We start from the raw sequence: 21,088 nt of genomic DNA, 5'->3' as shown, positions 1-21,088 counted from the left end.
ACTGTATACCCTTTAATCCAGCTATACCAATAATGGGTTTATACTTCAAAGGGATAAAAAAAAAAGTGTTCGTACAAAAATATAGCTGCATTTTTTGTGGTGGCAAAACAATTTGTGGAAAATGAGGGGGTGTCCATCGATTGGGGAATGGCTGAACAAATTGTGGTTATATGATGGAATACTATTGTGCTAAAAGAAATAATGAACTGGAGGATTTCTATATGAACTGGAAAAACCTCCATGCATTGATGCAGAGTGAAATGAGAAGAACCAGGAGAACACTGTACATGGAAACTGAAACTATGGATTTTGTAATAGATTTTGCTACTAATAGCAATGCGATGATAGAGGACAATCCAGAGGGACTTATGAGAAAGAGCATTATCCACATGCAGAGAAAGAACTATAGGAGCAGAAATGCAGAAGAAAAATATGACTTTTCACAAAGTTCTATGGGTATATGTTGGGGATTTTGGTTTCAAAAGATCACTCTATTACAAATATGAATAATATGGAAATAGGTTTTGAGCAATAATACATGTATAGCCCAGTGGAATTGCTTCTCAGCTCTGGAAGGAGGAAGGAAAGAGGGGAGGGAGAGAACATGAATCATGTAACCATGGAAAAATTAAAAAATAATAATAATAAAGTTAGTTGTCATAGATAAATTAATTAATCAATCAAATCTAACTTTCTGACCATGACTACTCCTTCTACCAAGGCAGATTCTAATCTTTTCACAAGCTTCTTATTCAGTATAATTCTTGTTTGCATGTTCCCATAAACATTTAGTAATCTATGCATCTGCTATCTCTCCTCCTTACATGGCAAGCTTCCCTTGGTAATGTCTTTTATGACTCTTCTTCTGCATAAGTTGTTATGCTACAGATTGTTCATGCCTAACCATGCTTCCCTTCCATTGTTCTTTGCGCTATTTGTAAAGTTTAACCATGAACTTGTGGTGTTCCACAACTGACAGGCACAGAGCATCACAGAGAATATTGATATTAAAGAGATGAGTATTTCCAATGCCAGGCAGCTTGGCATCTTGAAAGCACTGTGCAGTCTTTTCCTCCTACTCCATTCTGGGCCCAGCTCATTCATTATGCATATGTAGAACTTGTCCAAGATACACATATGGACAGACTAATTCAGTGGGCTGCCATCCAACAGCAGACCATCATCTGGGTATCATCGTCTGCATTTTTTATTCGCTTTGTTTTTCCAATGTAAATGATTAAACCAATCCCTTTCACATTACTGTAGATTTCATTGAAGGAAGCTTAGTGGTGATCCAGGGCTTGATGAAATAAATATTATCACACCTGTAAATAAAAGAATTTGGAGAACTGTGCCATCAATAGGAAATCTTCATTTAGAATTTAAACAGGATGCCCTAGGAGGAAGCATGGTAAGTTGGTAAAAGTGTGACTCTGTAGTTAGAGGTCCTGGATTCAACTCCTGCCTCTTAAGATTGTAGACAAATCATTTGTATTCCCTAGGCACAAAATGGGGGGAAGTGGGGTAGGTGATTCCCTAAGGTCCTTTATGGCTTTATCAGTCAGTGATGGGCAAAACTACAGCTGGTGGGTCAGATGCGGCCTCCTAAAATGTTCTATCCAGCAGCACAACATTATTCCTAATCTGATGAATACAAGAAGTAGGATACAATACAATGAAACTTTGAAAGAGTTACCTTAGAAACAGACTGACAGATGAGCATTTCCTTTCCTTTGGCCCCCTCTTTTAAAATTTTGCCCATCTCTGGGCTAGATCTATATTCCTATGACATTTGCAAAGGCCTTTGGCAAACATTATCTACCTATTTAACAACTTACTGACTGTTAATATTCAATAAATCACTACAAGTCAGTTCTGCAACTGGATTTATTATGTGCAACTTTTGATCAACTCTTGAAAAACTCCTTGGTTGAGGAGTGTCTATGGAAACACTCTGCCCTTCCAAATCAAATACTTATACTTTATCTAGAATTTTCCACTGCTGAAGATTGCAACTCTTCTCTAACTCAGCAGAGAGATAGTTGGCTACAGCAACTCTCAAAGATCTGCTGCTGGTGAATCTCTCTTAAGCCTAGCAAGGCTTACCTTAAGCCAATGGAGAAGTCAACTAGTCTAAGATCCAATGAGATCATGAAATAAACAAAAGCTTGGCAGAATCTTACATTCTCTACACATTCAGAGGTTTAATGACAGGAATGTACCCTAGCCTCCAGCAGAAAAAAATTCTGAACTTGGCAATTTGAAAACCTGAATTCCAGTGACAGTTCAATCACAATCTTCCTCCCGGGGACCTTGGACAAAGACCTTCATTTCTCTGCATCTCCATTTCCTCATCTGTAAAATTCAGGGATTAGCCTACATCACTGAAGGTCTCTTCTAGTGCTAGGACCTAAGACTGTTTTCCTTGTTTTCATTAAAAATGCCCCTGATCCTTACAGAGATTAAGATAACAGTTTATGGAACATAAGAAAAGAGGCAGAAGGGTAAGTAGTTGCTAATGTCTTCTGTTTATTGTCTGGCCTTTTCCATGCTTTTGGAATCTACTCTTTGAGAGGTCTCAGAAGGTAGGATAGCTCTATACATTTTTTATGTAGGTGCTTATGAAGACTAGCCATTTTTTCTGACTTCACCTTCATGTCAAAGAATACATTGGGAAGAGGCATGGCAGAGCATGTGGCTCTACTGCTGCTGCCAATGAAAATAGATTAGATAAAGGATATTAATAAATATGTTTTGTTTTGTATGTTTGCCATCCTCATTCTGGTTTTGACCTATAAATGCTCTTTGAATCTTCTAGATCACATTTATATCCTTTTCCTTGGAGCCCCTTAAAGTAGCAGGACCAGTAGGACTGTCCCATTTTACAGACAAGAAATTAAAGCCTCAAAGAAGCTGAGGGACTTGGCCAGGGCTTGATGAAAGCTTCTAAGTGTCAGCTACAATTTGAACCCAAGTCTCTCCTTACTTCATTTCAATGTTTTCTGGCATGTTGTGCTGCTTCCTCTAGTAGTTTCATGACAAATTTATCCAACTACACTGAAGGTTCATAACCTTTGTTTTGTATTATGGCCCGCTTTGACAGTCTGGTAACGCCTATGTACACCTCTTCTCAGAATCATGTTAAAATGTATAGAATTACAAATGAAATCAATTGTATTGAAATATAGTTATCAAAAAATGCTAAACAAGTTCAAAGACAACAGATTAAGAATCCCTTGTCCCCTGTCCCCCCCATCCCCACCCCCTCATGAAGACTAAGAGGAGGAGTAGGCCCAATGTTTGGATACATGATGAAACCAATCACTTCTCTCAGACTGGAGAACCTGCTAATCATCTTTCCACCATTAGTGGTTATATGTCTAGTGAACAAGTCACTATGATAATAATATAGTTCATATTTATTTACAAAAATTTTCAATAGGATTTCATTGTAAATAGCTTAAGTGTATAGATCCATTAGGCCTGAAAGGAATCAAAACAAACAAACAAAAAAAAAAATCACAGAATCACTATTTTAAACAAAACTCATAAACACAGAAACTATTAAGTTGATACTCTGGTGTAGTGTGCAGAACACTAGACTTTGAATCTGAGACTGCTGCCTCACTTCTTGGGGCCTTGGTGACCAGAGAAGGCATAGGATTGTAAGGGGGAGATGGGCAGGATGACAAGAGGTAGTAAACTTCTCATGTAGTCTATGTTCCTATTATACCCTATAATTTAATAAAATGAATGACAATGAAAAATGACAAATTTTCCAAAAGTCTGTTTTCTATCAAACTCATTATTTTCATATCATGTGGTACAAATTCTTTGAATTAAACATAACCAAGTTTGAGTCTTTAAATTATCTTCATTCCTATTATAAATATAGGAATAATAATAATAATCATAATAATCATGAAAACTTCTTACCTGTCTTTGATGATCAAGATCTGCTTTATTACCAACTAAAATCATTGGAAACTCATCTCGGTCCTTAACTCTGAGAATCTGTCTTTGAAATTTATAGATTTCTTCAAAGCTAAAATCAGAAATACAAATGAATCTGTTAGGTAACTAAACATCAGATCACATTTTAAATAATATCATCTATTAGTTCAAAGATTCTATTTTGATTCTGAAAATTATCCTTTTTGCTTTAAAAAAGAGAAACAAAAAAGAGAAAGGGATCTATTTGTACAAAAACATTTATATAGCTCCTTTTATGGTGGCAAAGAATTGGAAATTATGGAGATATCCATCAATTGGGGAGGGGTTTAACAAGTATATGACTGTTATGGAATACTACAATAAAATGCTAGGCAGGATGATTTCAAAAAAATCTAGTAAGACCTACATGAACTGATGCAAAGTGAAGTGATAAGTACCAGAAAACATTGTACACAGTAATAGCAATATTGAACAATGATCATCTGTGAATGATTTAGCTATTCTCAGCAATACAATGATCTAAAACAACTCCAAAGGACTCATGATGAAAAATGAGAAATATCTGATGGAAGTTTAAATGCAGGCCAAAGAATACTACTTTTCACTTCATTTTCTTATTTTTTTGTGTTTGTTTTATGATATTTTTCCCACAACAGGACCAATATAGAAATATGTTTTGCATGATCACACATGTACAATCTAGATCAAATTGCTTACTGTTTCAGGGAAGGGTTAGGGAAAGGAGGGAATTGGGAAGTCAAAATTTTAAATTATTATTACATGTAAAATGAAGGAGAGATAAAATATTATTTAAAAAAAGAGATAAATGGGAAAGTCCAAATATGATTCAAAATAGCAGCATTTTGATGATCTAACATTGCAACACTTATACATACCTTCCTCTATCAGTGACTGAAAAAACCAGCAAAAAACCTTCTCCAGTCCTCATATATTGTTCTCTCATTGCCCCAAACTCTTCTTGACCTGCAGTGTCCAGAACTACACAGAAACAAAATGGAGACACAGTTGCAAATATGCACATTCAAAGATATACTTCCCCACTACTCTTACCAAAGAGATCCCAGTTTTAAAAGAATGACCTATTTCACAAGGGCAGAGCTCCTCCAAATCAAAAGTAATGTATGCTCCAGCAGTGGTGTGCTGATCAATGCCTAGCAACTAGCTTTCCAAAAAGGCACAACATGCTTTTAGATTTAATCCGCATTACCATTTTCTTTCACTTACTAAAATCCAGATAATCAACAAAACAATAAATGAAGGCCTGATTTATAGCATTTGTAGATATTCAAGGTATAATATTCCCAATGAAAATTTAATAATCAGTTCTTGTGAGCCAGTACAAGGTAGCTACAGCATATCCTTGATCTGTAGGCAAAGAAGTGAAAAATTGCCACCAGTGAGAATTTTAGGGTCCCATTCTTTCCTTCTCAATATTCTGGTCTCAAAGAGACAAAGATAAAAGTACATGCTAATGTTACACACAGTTTCAGGAATGGGAAACAAATTAGCAGGTTCATTTTGAACATCAAATAACAATTTCCATGGGAAAAAAATTCTAAATTAACAGATTGAGACAATAAAGCTAAATAAATCTCAACTCATACTCTGGTGAAATAAAGAGATACTAGGAAATTCCCTGGAAAATTCTAATTTGCATAAGGCTTCTAATAAAGACTCTTCATTAAGGCCTCTTCTGGTGCCTCCTTGAATCTGAGAGGTGAGTTTTCAGTAGAGGCCCAGGAATAGACTTGATGTGTTATTGGGGTTTCATGGTACTATGTTTTTTGCCAAAACCACCAATGATCATCTAACTAAATGAAGGAAATGGATCTATGTCAGTGAAAGGAATAGCAATACTGATGAAATCAAAGATTTCCTGAACTTTGAACATATCCTAAAACTGCAAGTGCCTATAAGAATATAGTTCAGGTTTTCTGAAAAGCGTCAATTAAGAAGCAATATAGTGACTAATAATTTATTGTAACATATAAACAGTGCTTTAAGGTTGTCAACATGGAATCTAGAAGCCCCCAAACTTGTAGCCTAGTAAGATTCACGACCCCCAGTTTAGTTAGCTTGAAGGTGAAAGTCTCAAGTTTGACCTTGTCACTTAAGAGTTTCTCCAGAGGAAAAGTCCAACTTCAGGAGTCTCGGACAAACAACAGACCTAAAAGTTATTTAAGTGAGAATGGCTAATCCCATCAGGTGTTAAATTTCTCTTTCTTCCCAAGGGTTTCTCCCCTTAGGCCAAAGTCCTTTATCAAGGTGACCCAGCCCTAGGTTGGATCATTCCCTTTTGTGTCCATTGTAAAGCATCAATCCCTCACTATTCTTGTATATAACTATTCCAGTCTAGAACTCCTCATTTTCCATAGTTACCATTGTAAAGTCAATCAACTATCCCTCTCATCCTCAGCCCCCAGGTTCCCCTAGAAAGGTATTTAAGCTTCCCACTTTAAGGACTCCTCAAAGTTGTCAATCTAGCACAGCTGGCTCTCCAAGGGGTCAGTGACCAGAGCAACCAGTTTCAATCCTTGGAATTCTGAGTGGGTGTGTGGCTTCCAGCTCTGGGTGGAGGCCTAATTTAGCACTGAATCCCTTTACGTGATTAAAGAGTGGTTTTTCTGACTATTTAATAGTTCTGTGTTTTTTCCCAGTCAACAAAGTTTACAAAGTGTTTTCTTCACAACTCTGAACCAAATGGTAAAGGTATTATCCCCATTTTACAGGGGAAAAAAACCGGGAGGACCAGAGAAGAAGCAACATATTCATAATCACAAAACTAGTAAGGATTGTAGTCAGTTAATCAGTACTTTATTAAATACCTACTATGTGCCAGATGCCCTGGGGACACAAAAAGGGACAAAAGACAATCCCTAGACTCCAGGAAATCAGAGTCTAAGGAGGAAGTCAATACATCAGGATGTGACCACAGGTCACCTGACTCCAAACCCCTATCTCTTTCACTGAACCAGAATGCTTCTCTATGAAAATAAAGAAGCCACAAAAGTAGGTTTTAAAAGTTGGAGTGATAATTGTGCATTATCCATCCCCTCCCATGAAAAACACATTTTAATGATAAAAGAGCTTTTCTGGAAGCTGGAATCAATAGTATAATTATGGCTGGTATTCAGGACCTTTTACATGTCAGACAGAGAATGACAATTCTTAAAATATTGAAGGAAATGTCATGTAGGAAAAGTGGACTTGATCTCGTTAGCCCTTTAAAGACATATTTCAACTCAACTTATTAACAATCATAGAGCTGTCTAAAAAAAGAAATGCATTGCCTTGAAATGTACTCAGTTTCCCATTTTCAGGCAGAAACTGGGTAGATGAGCACTACGGTAGTGTTCATGATTTGGTAGGGACCAGAACTCTGAAGATCTTTCCAACTCTGTAACTTAAACTATGACTCCATAACTTAAACTATGAGAGTTCAGTATTTCAAGAATACCACAAAAAATGGACCATAGTACTTCTAGGTTTTAATAAATAAATGGTCTTCATGCCATGATGGTTGAGTTTCTCTGAATTTAGCTAAGATGGTTCTCAGGCAGAAGATACCCAGGTTGTTACCATTACCATTCAGGCTTTTCTACTTTGATATGTTATCTTAAGAGCTTAGGATCACCTCCATACCATGAGGAGGAGTTAGTGCAAGAAAGCTGTAGCGTAGAGAAGCTTTCATTTAAGAAATGGAAATTAAAATTACTTACTGTCAAGCCGTGCTGCTCTATCATCTATCACACATTGTTTGGTATATGAATCTTCAATTGTTGGATCATAATCTGTGACAAAATAGGACTGCAAAAAAAAATCATTTTAGAATTACTGTTAAACATATGTAAACACCAAGCGCCATTCAAATACAGTATGATTCTGTTTATCAACCTCTACCCATCATCCCATGTATCAGAAAATTCATATCTCTTATTAATGTGAAAAGGAAAATTTTTCTTTTTCAAAGTAGAAGAATGATTTTATATATATATATACACACACACACATACACATACATATATGAAAGCCATCACCTACTGGCTCAATTTACAAAGCAACAGGTATTTCCACAGAATGAAATATCTTCAAATGCTCTCAGATACTAAGAAATGGTGTACACATACACACATACACATATCCTCAAAGGCATCTCAAGGTAAATGAAAGTCTTCGTTCTTTCCCTCAAACCTGCACCTTTTCCTCTTTTATTCAAAGCACTCTCATTTATCCAATCTGAGCCTATCTCCACAGTGTCTCCTGCATGCCTATCCTTCTCACCTTGGTAGAGGCCTGGCTGTTGCTAATATCTACTAATATGCCCCCTTACTCTCCACTCCAAATTCATATTCCTAAAACACAAATCTGACCGTATCATTCTTCCCTCTCCAACTGAACTCCAAAGCCTTCAGTGGCTCCCAATTACCTCTGATAAATATACTCAGCCTGACAGTTTGGCCTCTCCACAATCTAATTCCACTCTCCCTTTTCCACTTTTACTTCACATTATCTTTCATATCCTCCTGCATCTAGCCAAAATGGCCTACAGATAATCCCAGAATTCTACGTTTTTTCTCCTACCTTTAATGTGGTTACAAAACCACTGCCTGGAGCTGGAATACACCACCCTCCTGATCACAACTTCTCAGAATCTATCTTCCTATGAGGTTGAGCTCAGATAACATTTCCATGGCTTCCCTCAAGCAACTAAAGCTATCTCCTTCCTCAAATTACCTTGTGTTACTGAGCCATGTCCATGGCTCTATGCCTTTAAATGAAAACATGAGTTCGCTGAAGGCAGAAACTGTTTCAGATTTGGCATCCAGCCTAGTAATCAATCAACATGCATTTATGAAAAGTTCACTACTGTATGCTGGCCAGGGGAGATACAAAAACAAGAAGATAGTCCCTCCCCCCAAGGAACTTTATCCTCTACTGGAAGACCCAAATGTGGGATGGTTTTCATCATAGGTCAGTTTGGCTGGAATGAAAGAGTTAAGAGGATGGAATCTCAACCTCAAAAGATGACTGGAATCAGGCTGGGAAGAGCTTAAACACCAGTTTATAGCTCCTCCAAGAAGTAATGGGAAGCCATTGAAACTTCTTGTTCAGAGGAGAAACAAGATCCAACAAGGACAGTACTTTAAAAATACTGATTTGGTAGCTATGTGGAGGATAAGGGAAAAGACTAAATGCTGGAAGATCAATAGAGAGGCTATTACAGAAATCCAAGGAAGAAGTAATAAAGGTATGAACTAGTGTGATAACTCTAGAAGAGAAGGGGAAGAAAAGATAAAGAGGTGGGAAAGTGAATGAGAGTGAAGAATCTGTTATGAACCTGGAAGTGGTGGTACCCTCAGGAAAAAGAAGAAAATTAGGGAAAAGATTGGTTTTGAGAATACAATGAGTTCCACCTTGGATATGTTGAACCTGAGATGTAGCGAGGACACTCAGTAATGTTCAATAGGCAGTCAGAGATTCAAGACTGCAGCAGAGAAATGATAACTGAACCAACGTGTGCTGATGAGATCACAGAGAAAGAGTATAGAAATGTACATCTGTGTAGAGGGGATGGAACATGAATGATGATTCTTCAAAGAAAACTGAAAAAGTTCTATTAGACAAGTAGGAAGCAGAATCCTAACAGCAACATCTTTACAAAGATTCTGGCAAGAGAGAATGTCCAGAAAGAGGGAATAATCAATTTGTCAACTGGGTCAAAATACCAAAAAGATCAAGAAGGATGAGTACAAAGAAAAAGCTAATGGATTTAGCAGGATTTAGCAACAGAATCCACTAAACTATAGATTTTCTCAAAAGAGAGAATTTAGCACCAATTATCTGAAGAGAACATTTCCAAAGAAGTAAAGGAGAAAATCAGATTGTAGGAAGTAGAAAAGTAGGATCAAAATGAGAATGACGACAGAAATACAGAATAAGTCTGAAGAGGTAAGAAGGGAAGAGATCTGGGTGTATATATAAGACACTGGGAAGGAACCAGTAAGTTTAAAAGAGGGTTGAAAACTAGGGAGAAATTAATAAAAGAAGGGGCAAACTCCTGGAGCAAGGAAAGAGAACACAAGTAGAGGGGGTAGTGTTCATAAGGATAAGGGCCACAAATATCAATCTCTGAGCCTGAAGCAAAGGGAGGAGGAAACTCTGAAGTGATTTGAATTGTAAACTTTACCCCAGGAACAAATTATGAAGGCTGAGCATCTCTGAATGGTTTATTAATGTAATCGGCTTATAAATGTTAATTTGACGTGTTTAATAATATGCCTAACTAGTATTGCTTAGCACAATTCATTATAAATGATAAGCAAGTTATGTGAATGACTATAATTAGTGTCACTTTTATATAGTCAAACCAAATTGTTAAATTTTTTCCTTCCATTCTGTTAATTCTTAGCATTGATGATAAATATTAACATTGATAATTTTCCTGATACCAAACATATATGAATTTTAAAACTATAGTCTTGAATGTAAGTTCTCTTGCAGTGTTGGGAATTCCTGGGAAAGTTAAGGCAGAGGTTAGGGTGGGAACTCCTGGAAGAAGCAGATGCTTGCACTTCCCTGATGACAGCAGCAGAACAGCAGAACAGCCTAAGCATGAGAGAACTTAGTGTTGAATTTTGTCTCCATCTACATGGTACTATGTCTCTTCAACTTCCCAGAACTTCTTTCCTCCAATGTAAAATGGAAATCCTACCCTCCAGAGTTGTGAGCCTCAAGAGAGAATGCACAGAGTTTTACTTCATAAATCCTAAAGTACTATCAGTTATCATTATCAATATTATTCACATTTTTACTACTTGCTATCAAGGTGACCCAGAGCAAGTCCCTTTTTTAAAGAAGCCTCAGGTTCCTTATCTGTAAAATTTGCAATGTCCATTGTAAATGAGTCAAATGACTAAATGATCTCTGAGGTCAATTTTATGAAAAATCTGTTCTCTAAGGCAAAAAGTCAAACTATCAAACTACATGGAAAAACGTTCAAATCACAAAGAATCAGAGAAGTACAAAACAATGTAACTCTAATGTTTCCCCTCTTACCTAGGATTTAGGCAAAGCTGACATAAAAGGGAAATGAAAAATGTTGGAGCAGCTATAGGAAAACAAACGAGCCAATGCACTTCGTGGAGCTGTGAGTTGGGACCAGTAATGTATCAACTATATCTCCTATAATAGAATGGTATATATAGTTTTTAAATTTTTCCAAAGATATTAATTTTACCAATTACATGTAGTAATAAATTTCCACATAAGTTTTCTGAAGATCCAAATTATCTCCTTCCCTCCCTTTCCTTCCTTCCCCTGGAGCTGACAAGCAATTCAATCTGGATTATACAAGTATTATCATGCAAAACACATTTCCACATTGTTCATTTTTGCAAAAGAATAATTATATAAAGCCAAAATAAAAACTCAAATTGAAATGAAATACTGCATGCTATAATGGTATATTATTGTTGTCATTGTTCCGTTATATCCAGCTCTTCCTGACTCCATTTGGGGTTTTCTTGGCAAAGATACCGGTTTGCCATTTCCTTCTCCAATTCATCTAAGAGATGAGGAACTGAGGCAAATAGAGTTAAATGACTTGCCATGGGTCACACAGCAAGTAAGGCCAGATTTGAACTCAGGAAAAGGAGACTTCCTGACCCATTGTACCACCTAATGACCCACAATGATATATACCCACCCTTTAGATACCTTCAAACATAGAGCATCTGATATACCTCATCCAGGTAAGAAGATGAATCTGGGTTTCTTAAGGCTTTGCCAGTTTGGCAAGCATAACCAGGCTGGAAGAAAGTCAAAAGGAAAGGTCTAGCAATAATATGTGTATCTGCAATCTGAGCACCAGTCTAGTTAACTAGGGTAAGTTTATTACAAAAAGGTTAACTACCAACTAATGAATTTTTTTTCTTCCATGAAATTTAGTAATCTCTAAAGTATTTAAATACATAACTATATATATATATATAAACATACACATTACACACACACACACACATATATAATGCAGAACAAACTCAAAACTGTGTCCTATCCATTATGTCATATTATTCCCATTTTCTCAATAGTAGCCCAAACTGTAGAACTGATTTGACTTCTTGCGGGCTGTATAGACCAGATCTCCAGACTCTTATTCCAAGGTTCTTTACTAAATAAAGAGGAAGTTCCCTGCAATTTTGCCAGGAAAGAGAAATATAGTCTTTTCCAGAGTTAAGAGTTGTTGGGGGCAGTATAAAAAGGATGCACTAGAGTGGGAAGCATGTAGTGGTGCTGCTCCCCTAAGGGCAGGGAAAGAAAGAAAACAGATGCTTCCTGTACAGTGGGGGAATGCCTTGCTGTTGGACAGGACAACATTGTGAGAACCAATGTCCTTTACAGTCTGTTTTTATACACAGGCAGGGAAATTTAAAACTGAAAAGCCACATGAGGCAGAGAAAAGAGCAATGAGTTTGGAATGAGAGAGCCTGAGTTCAAATGCTAGGTCTACTGCTTTCTGTTACTAAGCAAGTCAGTCATTTCTTTTCTCAAGGTCTCAATTTCCTTATTTGAAAAAACAAAGGGGTAGACAAGACTATCTCTAAGGTACTTCTAGGTCCAAATTCTATGGTTGAGGTAATGAGATTGAGAGGGGTCATTCAGAGGAAGGTAGATTTATTTCCCTTTAGTGAATCTATCCTGGGGTTCTCTGTTAAGAAATTCTCTAATACATTAAGTCAGTACACTAAGTCAAGGGCTTACCAAGTATATGATTGTGATGGAATACTATTGTGCTATAAGAAATGATGAGCGGCATGATTTCAGAAAAACCTGGAAAGATCTACATGAACTGATGCAAAGTAAAATGAGCAGAACCAGAACATGACATAAAGTAATAGCAATATTGCATGATGAACAACAATCCAAGATAATACCCAAAGACTTCGGATGAGAAATGCTATCTACCTTCAGAGAAAGAACAGACAAGAGTCTAAATGCAGATGGAAACATACTATTTTTCACTTTATTTTCTTCATGGCTTTTTGGTTTTTATTTTAAGTCTTCTTCCACAACATAACCAAATTGACATGTACTTTGCATGACTGCATATATAAATCACAGATTAAACTGCTTACTATCTCAGGGAATAGGGAAGGCAAAGGGAGAGGGAAAGAATTTGGAACTCAAAATTTGGGAAACAAATACTAAAATTATTACATATCATCAGAAAAAATAAAATAGGTTTTTTAAAATTACAAACATCTAGATACTAATTTAATAAAAATGTAAAGTCCTCAACTCTTTGTGAAGTAAACTACCTCCATCCTACGCACAATGTGTTAGTGGAAATTTGGGGTTCATTTGAGCCTTAAATATTTAGATATGTGATGAGACATGGGTGTCACAGAGCTCCATGCCATACACCGGCATCTCCTCGCATCAGCATGACTGACGACGTGGCAGAGCCAGTGTCAGCACGGGCGTCCCTAGCTTCAATGGGAGAGAACCAGCGGAATGTCGCCCCGGAAGGGCAGGCGGCACGACGTTTGAAAGATGTGGCCAAGGACAGGGTTCTTGAACCCAGAAGGGAAGTGAGGTGGCTCTCTCTGTCTGCCATGGCCTGGGTGTTTCCCCTCTGTTGTGCTCTTTCTTATCTGGTATAGGATCTTTGACAATCAGTGGCAGCATTGCGGCCAGCCAGCAAAATGGAGTAACCTTTCTAGTTCTCTCTCTTTGTATCAATAAACGCTTACAAATCTGGCGCTGAGCCTCCAGACCGCCTTATACTTGTTACAGCTTTTATTTAAAAAATCATTTTGATGTTTATGAAGGAAACCAAAATGAGCTTGTCCCTTAGGAGAGATCGGCTCTTCCAGGAGACTTTGCCAGTGGGGGGTGTTGATGTTACTTTTCCATTCCTAGGCACTGAGAGCAAAGACCCTGTCCCCAATCTGAAAGGGAAGTTGCAGTAACTAGGCACGGCCACCAGGTGGTGTCATGATCACACGATCTATCATCTGTGAGAAAATCTCTAGGAGTCTGTCAAGAGATTTGGGTAGAAAAGGATGGATGGGTGATGTAAAGATGGAAGGCCCTCCAAAGGTCATTTAGCCAAATCCTATCATATTAGAGGGGATGCTTAGAGGGAAGAACAGAAAGACAATGGGAATGAGATGGAGAGGCTGCTGAAGGCAGGGATCTACAAACTTTAAAAAGATGATAATTATTCCAATATGCTCTATTTTATGAGTTCAAAAGGCTTAAGAATCCCTGATTTAAGGTATCCCAACACAAGACTTATTTCCCCTTTCTGAGCTGGATTACCAGTCTTTGAGGAAAAACCTCAGCTTTGCAGAACAAATTCTGAGGGGGCATCTAGATGGCTCAGTAGATAGTGCCAGGCCTGGAGATAGGAAGTCCTGGATTCAAATTTGACCTCAGGTACTCTGTCTATTTGTATGATCCTGGGCAAGCCGGTTAACCTCGACTGCCTGGTCTTCACTACTCTTTTGCCTTGGAAGCATTGATACTTGGTATTAATTCTAAGACAAAAGGTAAAAGCTTTTGTTTTGTTTCATTTTGAAAGAACTAATTGACATTATCAAAGGAAAACCAAGAAAAGAAAGTTTAGAGAAGCAATCTCTCTTCAGCCCTGAATCCCTCTCTTAGGTTAAGTGACTTTGACGCCTAGAAACATTTTCCAGTCAAACAAAATGGTTCCTGGGGCTCTTATATAATTTAAATCAAATCTGACCACCTAGATAGACTTTTGGCTATGCAATTACCCAAAGAAATCTCCAAATAATAGTATATTTAACATTTACAACCAAAATGATTGTGTGAATCACTATATCAAACATAACTTCTTAGAAAACTTCCTGAACTATAGTCACAGATCACTAACACTGGAAAGGGACTTTAGAGATTACTCAATCCAAACCCTGGATTTTACAAGTGGGGAAGCCAAGGCCTCTAGGGCAACCGGTAAAATAAGGCCTTTCATTTCCAAAATAAGAAAAGTTCCCAACTAAACAATGTTTCAGCAACTTGGTTGGCAAAATTACCCAAAAATTGTCCTGTTCTGATCAGTTTTGTCTTTATATTTTAATAACCCTCAGACCTTCCACCTCACCTATTTGTAAATATTAAAATTAATAATAATAACTAAAGTAAAACAGCTAGCTAACCCAGCCATACGCATGGAAAAAAGAGAGAGAGAGAGGCAGAGTTACCCACAACTATATACAAAACGTGACCACATAAAGTGGTGGAGAGATTAAAAGGAATTCTGGGAAATACTTCTGGGGGGTGTAGTTCAAAGATACAAATTTCTCTAAATATACATATTCCTTAATTGTTACCTCATAACACAAGAACCACTCAATGGAATGGATGGAAAAAGGAAAGTAAATATCTCCTTGAGATATTTTTATACCTGATGACATAATAGCTGGCATTTATATATTGCTTTAACAAAGATTTATAAAGTGCTTTACATACAACTCATTTAATCCTCACAACCCTATGAAATAATTATTTTTACTCTCATCTTAAAGGTTAGAAAATCAAGGTTCAGAGAAGTTAAATGACAAAGAACAACAAATGTATAAAAGAACCTGAGTTTAGAACCTTCTGCTATTTGCGTGATCTGTGGTATGTCAATATGCTTCAGTTTCTTCATCTATAATACTGGAGGCTGAATTCCGCCAGCCTCTGTCCTATAACCCTATGAATTTTGGTTCCTTGGGCCAGCACTCCTCCTTCTCACTATACTATTCTCATGCACACCTGGGCGGTTGGGGGGGGGGGGGGGGGGCGCGGCATACAGCTCTTTCTTGAAATGAGAGCACTAGTAGAATCCATTCCCCTATTTCACTGCTAACCTCAATCAGACAAAAATATACACCAATGGGGATTGTGGGGGGGAAACTACTAGACAAAGGCTTCATGGTCATTTATCCCCACTCAGTGAAACACTAATGAGCAATGATATAAAGGAGATTCAGTATGAGTAGACTGTGGCCAAAAAAAGTGGAGAGAAGTACAGTGAAAAGAAAATCTGGCTAGGAAGACAGAAGAGATGGGGGTCAGGTCCCACACCTCAACCACATGTAACTATGGCCAAGGACAAGTCACTTAACTTTTCAGAGTCCCAGGGAGTTGTCTAAGACTCTAAGCTCCAGAAGAAGTGCTATTCTAAGCTCCCTACACCAATGAAACCACAGGTCCAGTAAAAATATAAAACAAAACAATCTATGACAGGTCGACTGATCAACTTAGTCGATTCAGACAGTACATATGCAAGTAGGGATGTAGGGTGAGTTCTCTCAGTCTCCCCAGACAGGTATCACTGAGGATCTTTAAGTATGAGACAGAAAAAGGGCTACCCAGAAATGCCAGTGATTTCTTTGCTCTTTCAAGTTTGTCTTTATTCAGCTCATGAAGATTCAACCCAGAAAGGGCAACCAAAGTGTAGGACCACAGTAACAAATGTGGGCAAATATGGGTAAATTTTCATTAAGCTAGACAACAAAACTGACTTTCCACAAAGAATGGCTGGCTATTCCACAAGGCCACTGGATTACTATTTGCAGCACAATTACTTCTATGAAGTCCTAATCACAGATTCTCAGATGAGCAAGGGCACTAGAAAAGCACAACAATCTAAACCTAAGAGAAGAATCCTGCTCCAAATATTCCAAACAAGTAGTCATCATCCAGCCACCACCAAAAGATTTCCAGAATTGAGGAAAATCATTATAATAACAATGGTGATCACTCACATTATACTTTAATGTTTTCCAAGCCTTCCATATATGGTCTCATTTAATCCTTGCAACAACTCTATAAAGGCAGGTACGACATGTATTTTTATTGCCATTTTACGGATGAGAAAACAAGGGTCAATGACTAATACTACTTCCTAAGGTGGCCCATTCCATTTCTGGAAAGCTCAAGATTGTCAGAAAATTTTGTGCCTCAAGCTGAAATTTGTCTCTCGAAAACTATGGTCCATTCTTCTTAAGTTTCAGACTCCGTAAGGTCAAGTGGAACCCACTTAATTTCTCTTCATGTAGTGGTTTATTCAAATACTCAACAACCATATCCTCCTCAAGTCAAGACAACTCTTCACTCCAGATTAAACAACTCAACACTTTCAAATGATCCTCAGAGAACAAGGTCTCCATCCCAATCCTCTTCCTATGTGTATCTTTCAATATATTTTTCTAAAATCAGAGTACTTAGGTGGCACAGGGCACAGGCGGTCTTGCCACTCTTCTTTCTGCCTTAGAAAGGATACCCTAGTATTAATTCTAAGGTTTTAAGAGCCCACACACAATTTTTTTATTCATATATATAATGTACACACACACACACACACACACACACACACACACACTCTCTCTCTCTCTCTCTCTCTCTAAAATAAATGTAATGCCCAGGATAGGTGTGGCAAATGGGGAGCCAAACAGAAGCCAGTTAGGTTTGAATTCTGCTTCTGGTGTATCCTGGCTATGTGATAAAACTTGTCACAGTGCCTCTAGCCAACTTGAACACCAAAAGATGAGAAATTGCACAGCAGGTGCTGACTTGTATTGGTTGAGGACTTTTCTTCACCAGGAGTTCCCAATTCCAATGACACCCCAAGTCCAGTCCAAATGAAAATAAAAAAATAAAATAAAATACCTAAATTTGGACATCTTCCTTTTGAGCTTTGACTAGGGGAGCTCAGTATTTCCTGTTGCCTCATTCCATGCATGTGAACAGCCACCATCTCAAATCTATGACTAAAACAAAATGCATCATCTCTTCCCCTTCAAATGGCTCTTGCTTCCCAGCAAACTGATTTCAGTTATCCAATTATCCCAGGCATCTAGGCTTGAAACCTGAGTCATATGACTCCTACTCCCCAAATCTGGAGTCCTGTCGACTCAATCCAACTGAACAAATAATTCACTGAGCATCCATGTGCAAATCATCTTCCTTCTAATGATTTTAAATGCATTCCTGATTTTCCATTTCTGAAACTCTACACCAGATCCTTATTGGCTTGAATCCAGACTTCTCTAATAGCCTAAGTCAGCAATGGTGAACCTTTTAGAGATCGTGTGCCCGAACTGCACCTTCAAGCTGCCTGTGGGGCCCCGCATTAGCCAGACAGTGAAGGGAGGAAGTGCTCACATTGGGATGCTGGGCAGAGGGATGGGGTGTGTGAACACTGTCCCCAGGCACCGTGGAGAGGGGGAACAGAGCAGCCGCCTCCAGCATGCTGGGGCACGTGTGTCACGTCTTCACCAACATGGGCCTAAGTGCTTTCCCTCCGCTCCAGTTTACCATGCACACTGGTACCAGATTAATCTTCCTAGAATACTGCAGTTGCCATAACATTCCCCTGCTCAAAGATACAGAAGAAAGCTCAGAAAGCATTTAGTCTAACCTCTTCATTTTTCAGATGGGGAAACAAAATGAGGCAGACAGGCCTAATGACTCACCCAAGATCACACTGCTAACTGGTGACAGTGCTGAGTGGAGAATCCAAAATGTGCCACCCTCCCTTCAAAATGAAGTATGATAGTAAGCAATCTGGCCCTAGTTACTTCTCCTTTCCTTTGGTGGAATCCTCTGTTTCCACCTAAAAGGGTCTATTCCTAGGCCCAACAAGCCTTGAAGACCTCTACCCATGACTCTCAACTTCCCTCTTGACTGGGTAACCCAATTTTTCCATTCTTCAAGATATGGTCCAAATAATAGCATCATTGTCCAATCCAACCAGAAGGAAGTGCATCTCCCCTTCCTCTGAGCTCCTAAGGCCCTTCAACCTGTCATTTGGCTTTTTACAGTGTCCTTGTCACCTTGCCTCCTTTGGGTCTCAACTTTCCCCATTTTCAAAATGAGGAGCTGGCATGCAATACCCAAAGGATCCAGCCAGGTATGATTCTTGATCATCCTAGTAGACAGAATTTCCCTCTTTAAATAAATGATAAAATTCTATACATTCACTGCTCACAGGCCTATCTTACACAGCATGATAACCTATAGAGAACACAGGTGTATAGAACTCCTGAGGCCTATGTTCAAGCCCTGTGTCTGCAACTTATTAGCAACATAGACTTGGACAGACTTCCTGAGGCATCCGTTTCATTATCTGTAAAATGGGGATAAAAATCTATTGCTAAGGTTCGGGTCTCTAAGGGTCGGGGTACTCTTGCCTATCTTTGTATCTCTCCCACAGCCTCCCAGATGGCAATGCAGCTCCCCTTCCCTCCCAGGCCATGCGACTTGGGAGAAATTCCAAACCTCCATTTCTCACTTCTAAGAAGGGAGGCGAATTAGATGATTCCTTTCTACCTCTTATTTTCCAGGATTCTATGAAATATTTCAGTGTGTGCTAGAAGACTATTCCCCCCACCAGAAATCATGGCAAATTCCTCTAGTAACCCTGCTGCTGCAGCTGTGCAGGAACTAGAGTTACGCTCTTCCTTATGTCACTCTTGAAATGCAGCTGTCAGGTCACAGAGACCCTTTGTTCCCTACAATTTCATATCAAATGTTTGCTTGTCAAACTAAGGTTCTTGGGGTTTCACATCCTAACAGATTTGGAGAGTTGCTTGGCCTTGGGAAGAGTTCGTTTCTTGCACAGAAAGGAATTAAAGGCAAGAACTTACAGATCATCCTTTCAATTTTTCTCTCTCTGCTCTGATACCAAAAAAGTCCAAAGGAGCAGGCAGCTGTGCCACACTTGGGATACATCTAACGATAACTTGCTTCTTGAAACTCTGCACAGTTTCAGCTAAGATTGGCACACCTGCAGTACTATACATCAAATTATTTTACTGGGTCCATATATAAATGTCCTGAAAATCTTATTGCACCTTTAAATAAGTTTAAACTACACTAAGACTTTTGGAACAACTAATACTTTTCAGAATTACAAAATTTAAGTTGGAAGGTGCCTCAACAACCATCCAGTCCAATCCATAAAATCTATTTTTACAGCTATTCATGAAATATAACCACTAATTAAACAATGACTATGAACAAATCCAGTCAATAAAAGTAAAAGATGAAGAATATAGGCACTTCTCAATTTAGTTAATTCACAAATTTACTATTGTTCCAAAAGTCTGTGATCTTTAGAGCTGGGAACTCATTATCCCACAGAAAAACTGGAATTAGGGACAGCAAGGTAGCTCAGCTGATAGAGATCCAGGCCTAGAGATGGGAGGTCCTAGGTTCAAATCTAGAAACTTCCTAGCTGTGTGACTTTGGGCAAATCACTTAACCCCAACTGCCTATTCTTACCACTCTTTTGCCTTGGAACCAATAGCAATTCTCAGAGAGAAGATAAAGGGCTTAAAAAAATTGAAATGAACAGTCGTTAATTTCCTAAACCTACACAATACAAATCTAATACATAAATGAAGTTGAACTACATAATACTACTAGTAGTAAAATAGTTTGAGGGACCCTCAGGACAGAATCAGTTGAATGAGGTCTTCACCAATGAGCAGAATTCAATATGAGGGTTAGTCATGGACTTCATTATAAGTATATCATAGATCCCAGGGGGAAGAGTTATCACAAGGCTTTAAAATTCAGCAGACAATAACTGAGCAAATACTTATGTTCTAGCCAATGAAATCAGAGATCAAGTCCAGTTCCTTCATTTTATAGATGAAGCAAGCAAGACCCCTCCCCAAGTGAAATGATTTGTCCAAGGTAACCTACATAGTCTAGCAGATACATTTTCTGCCCTTGAATTAACACTTAGCAGGATCTCGATTTATAATCCTTATACAATAAACTCTAATGCATAAGAGTATAGTCTAATAGAGATAAAAAGTGCTATGCTATATGAGGTCTAATTCCTCTAATTTACAACTCTGAGGAGTAGGGGAGAAATAACAGTTTCATCTGAGCTAGGCTTTGAAAAATGGTTACTTCAAACCTAAAGATCATTAATTATCCACATAATTCCTATCTATTTGTATAAATAGAGAAAGGGGAGTAACTGAAGTAATTAAAATTCTTTGGTAATTCAAATTCCCAAAACTTGATCATAGCTGATGAGAAAGAAGACTGATTAATTTGGTTTGTCATCCTTTCTCCAACT

General features: G+C 38.1%; 1 protein-coding gene across 1 annotated transcript in view; it reads right to left on the bottom strand.

The window, feature by feature from the left end:
• The window catches only part of RRAS2 (RAS related 2), a 101,701-nt gene that overhangs the window by 8,167 nt on the left and 72,446 nt on the right, over positions 1-21,088 (bottom strand). Inside the window, exons 2-4 of the mRNA XM_044682151.1 lie at positions 7,695-7,782; positions 4,851-4,953; positions 3,937-4,045 (exon numbers count right to left, since the gene is read on the bottom strand). Coding sequence (XP_044538086.1) covers positions 3,937-4,045; positions 4,851-4,953; positions 7,695-7,782 — 300 coding nt within the window. The remainder of the gene's footprint in view (positions 1-3,936; positions 4,046-4,850; positions 4,954-7,694; positions 7,783-21,088) is intronic.

The sequence above is a fragment of the Gracilinanus agilis genome, chromosome 6 (genome assembly GCF_016433145.1).
Source record: "Gracilinanus agilis isolate LMUSP501 chromosome 6, AgileGrace, whole genome shotgun sequence".
Taxonomy (NCBI): Eukaryota; Metazoa; Chordata; class Mammalia; order Didelphimorphia; family Didelphidae; genus Gracilinanus; species Gracilinanus agilis.
The sequence above is the reverse complement of the archived record's forward strand: the minus strand, read 5'-3'. Positions and strand labels throughout refer to the sequence as shown.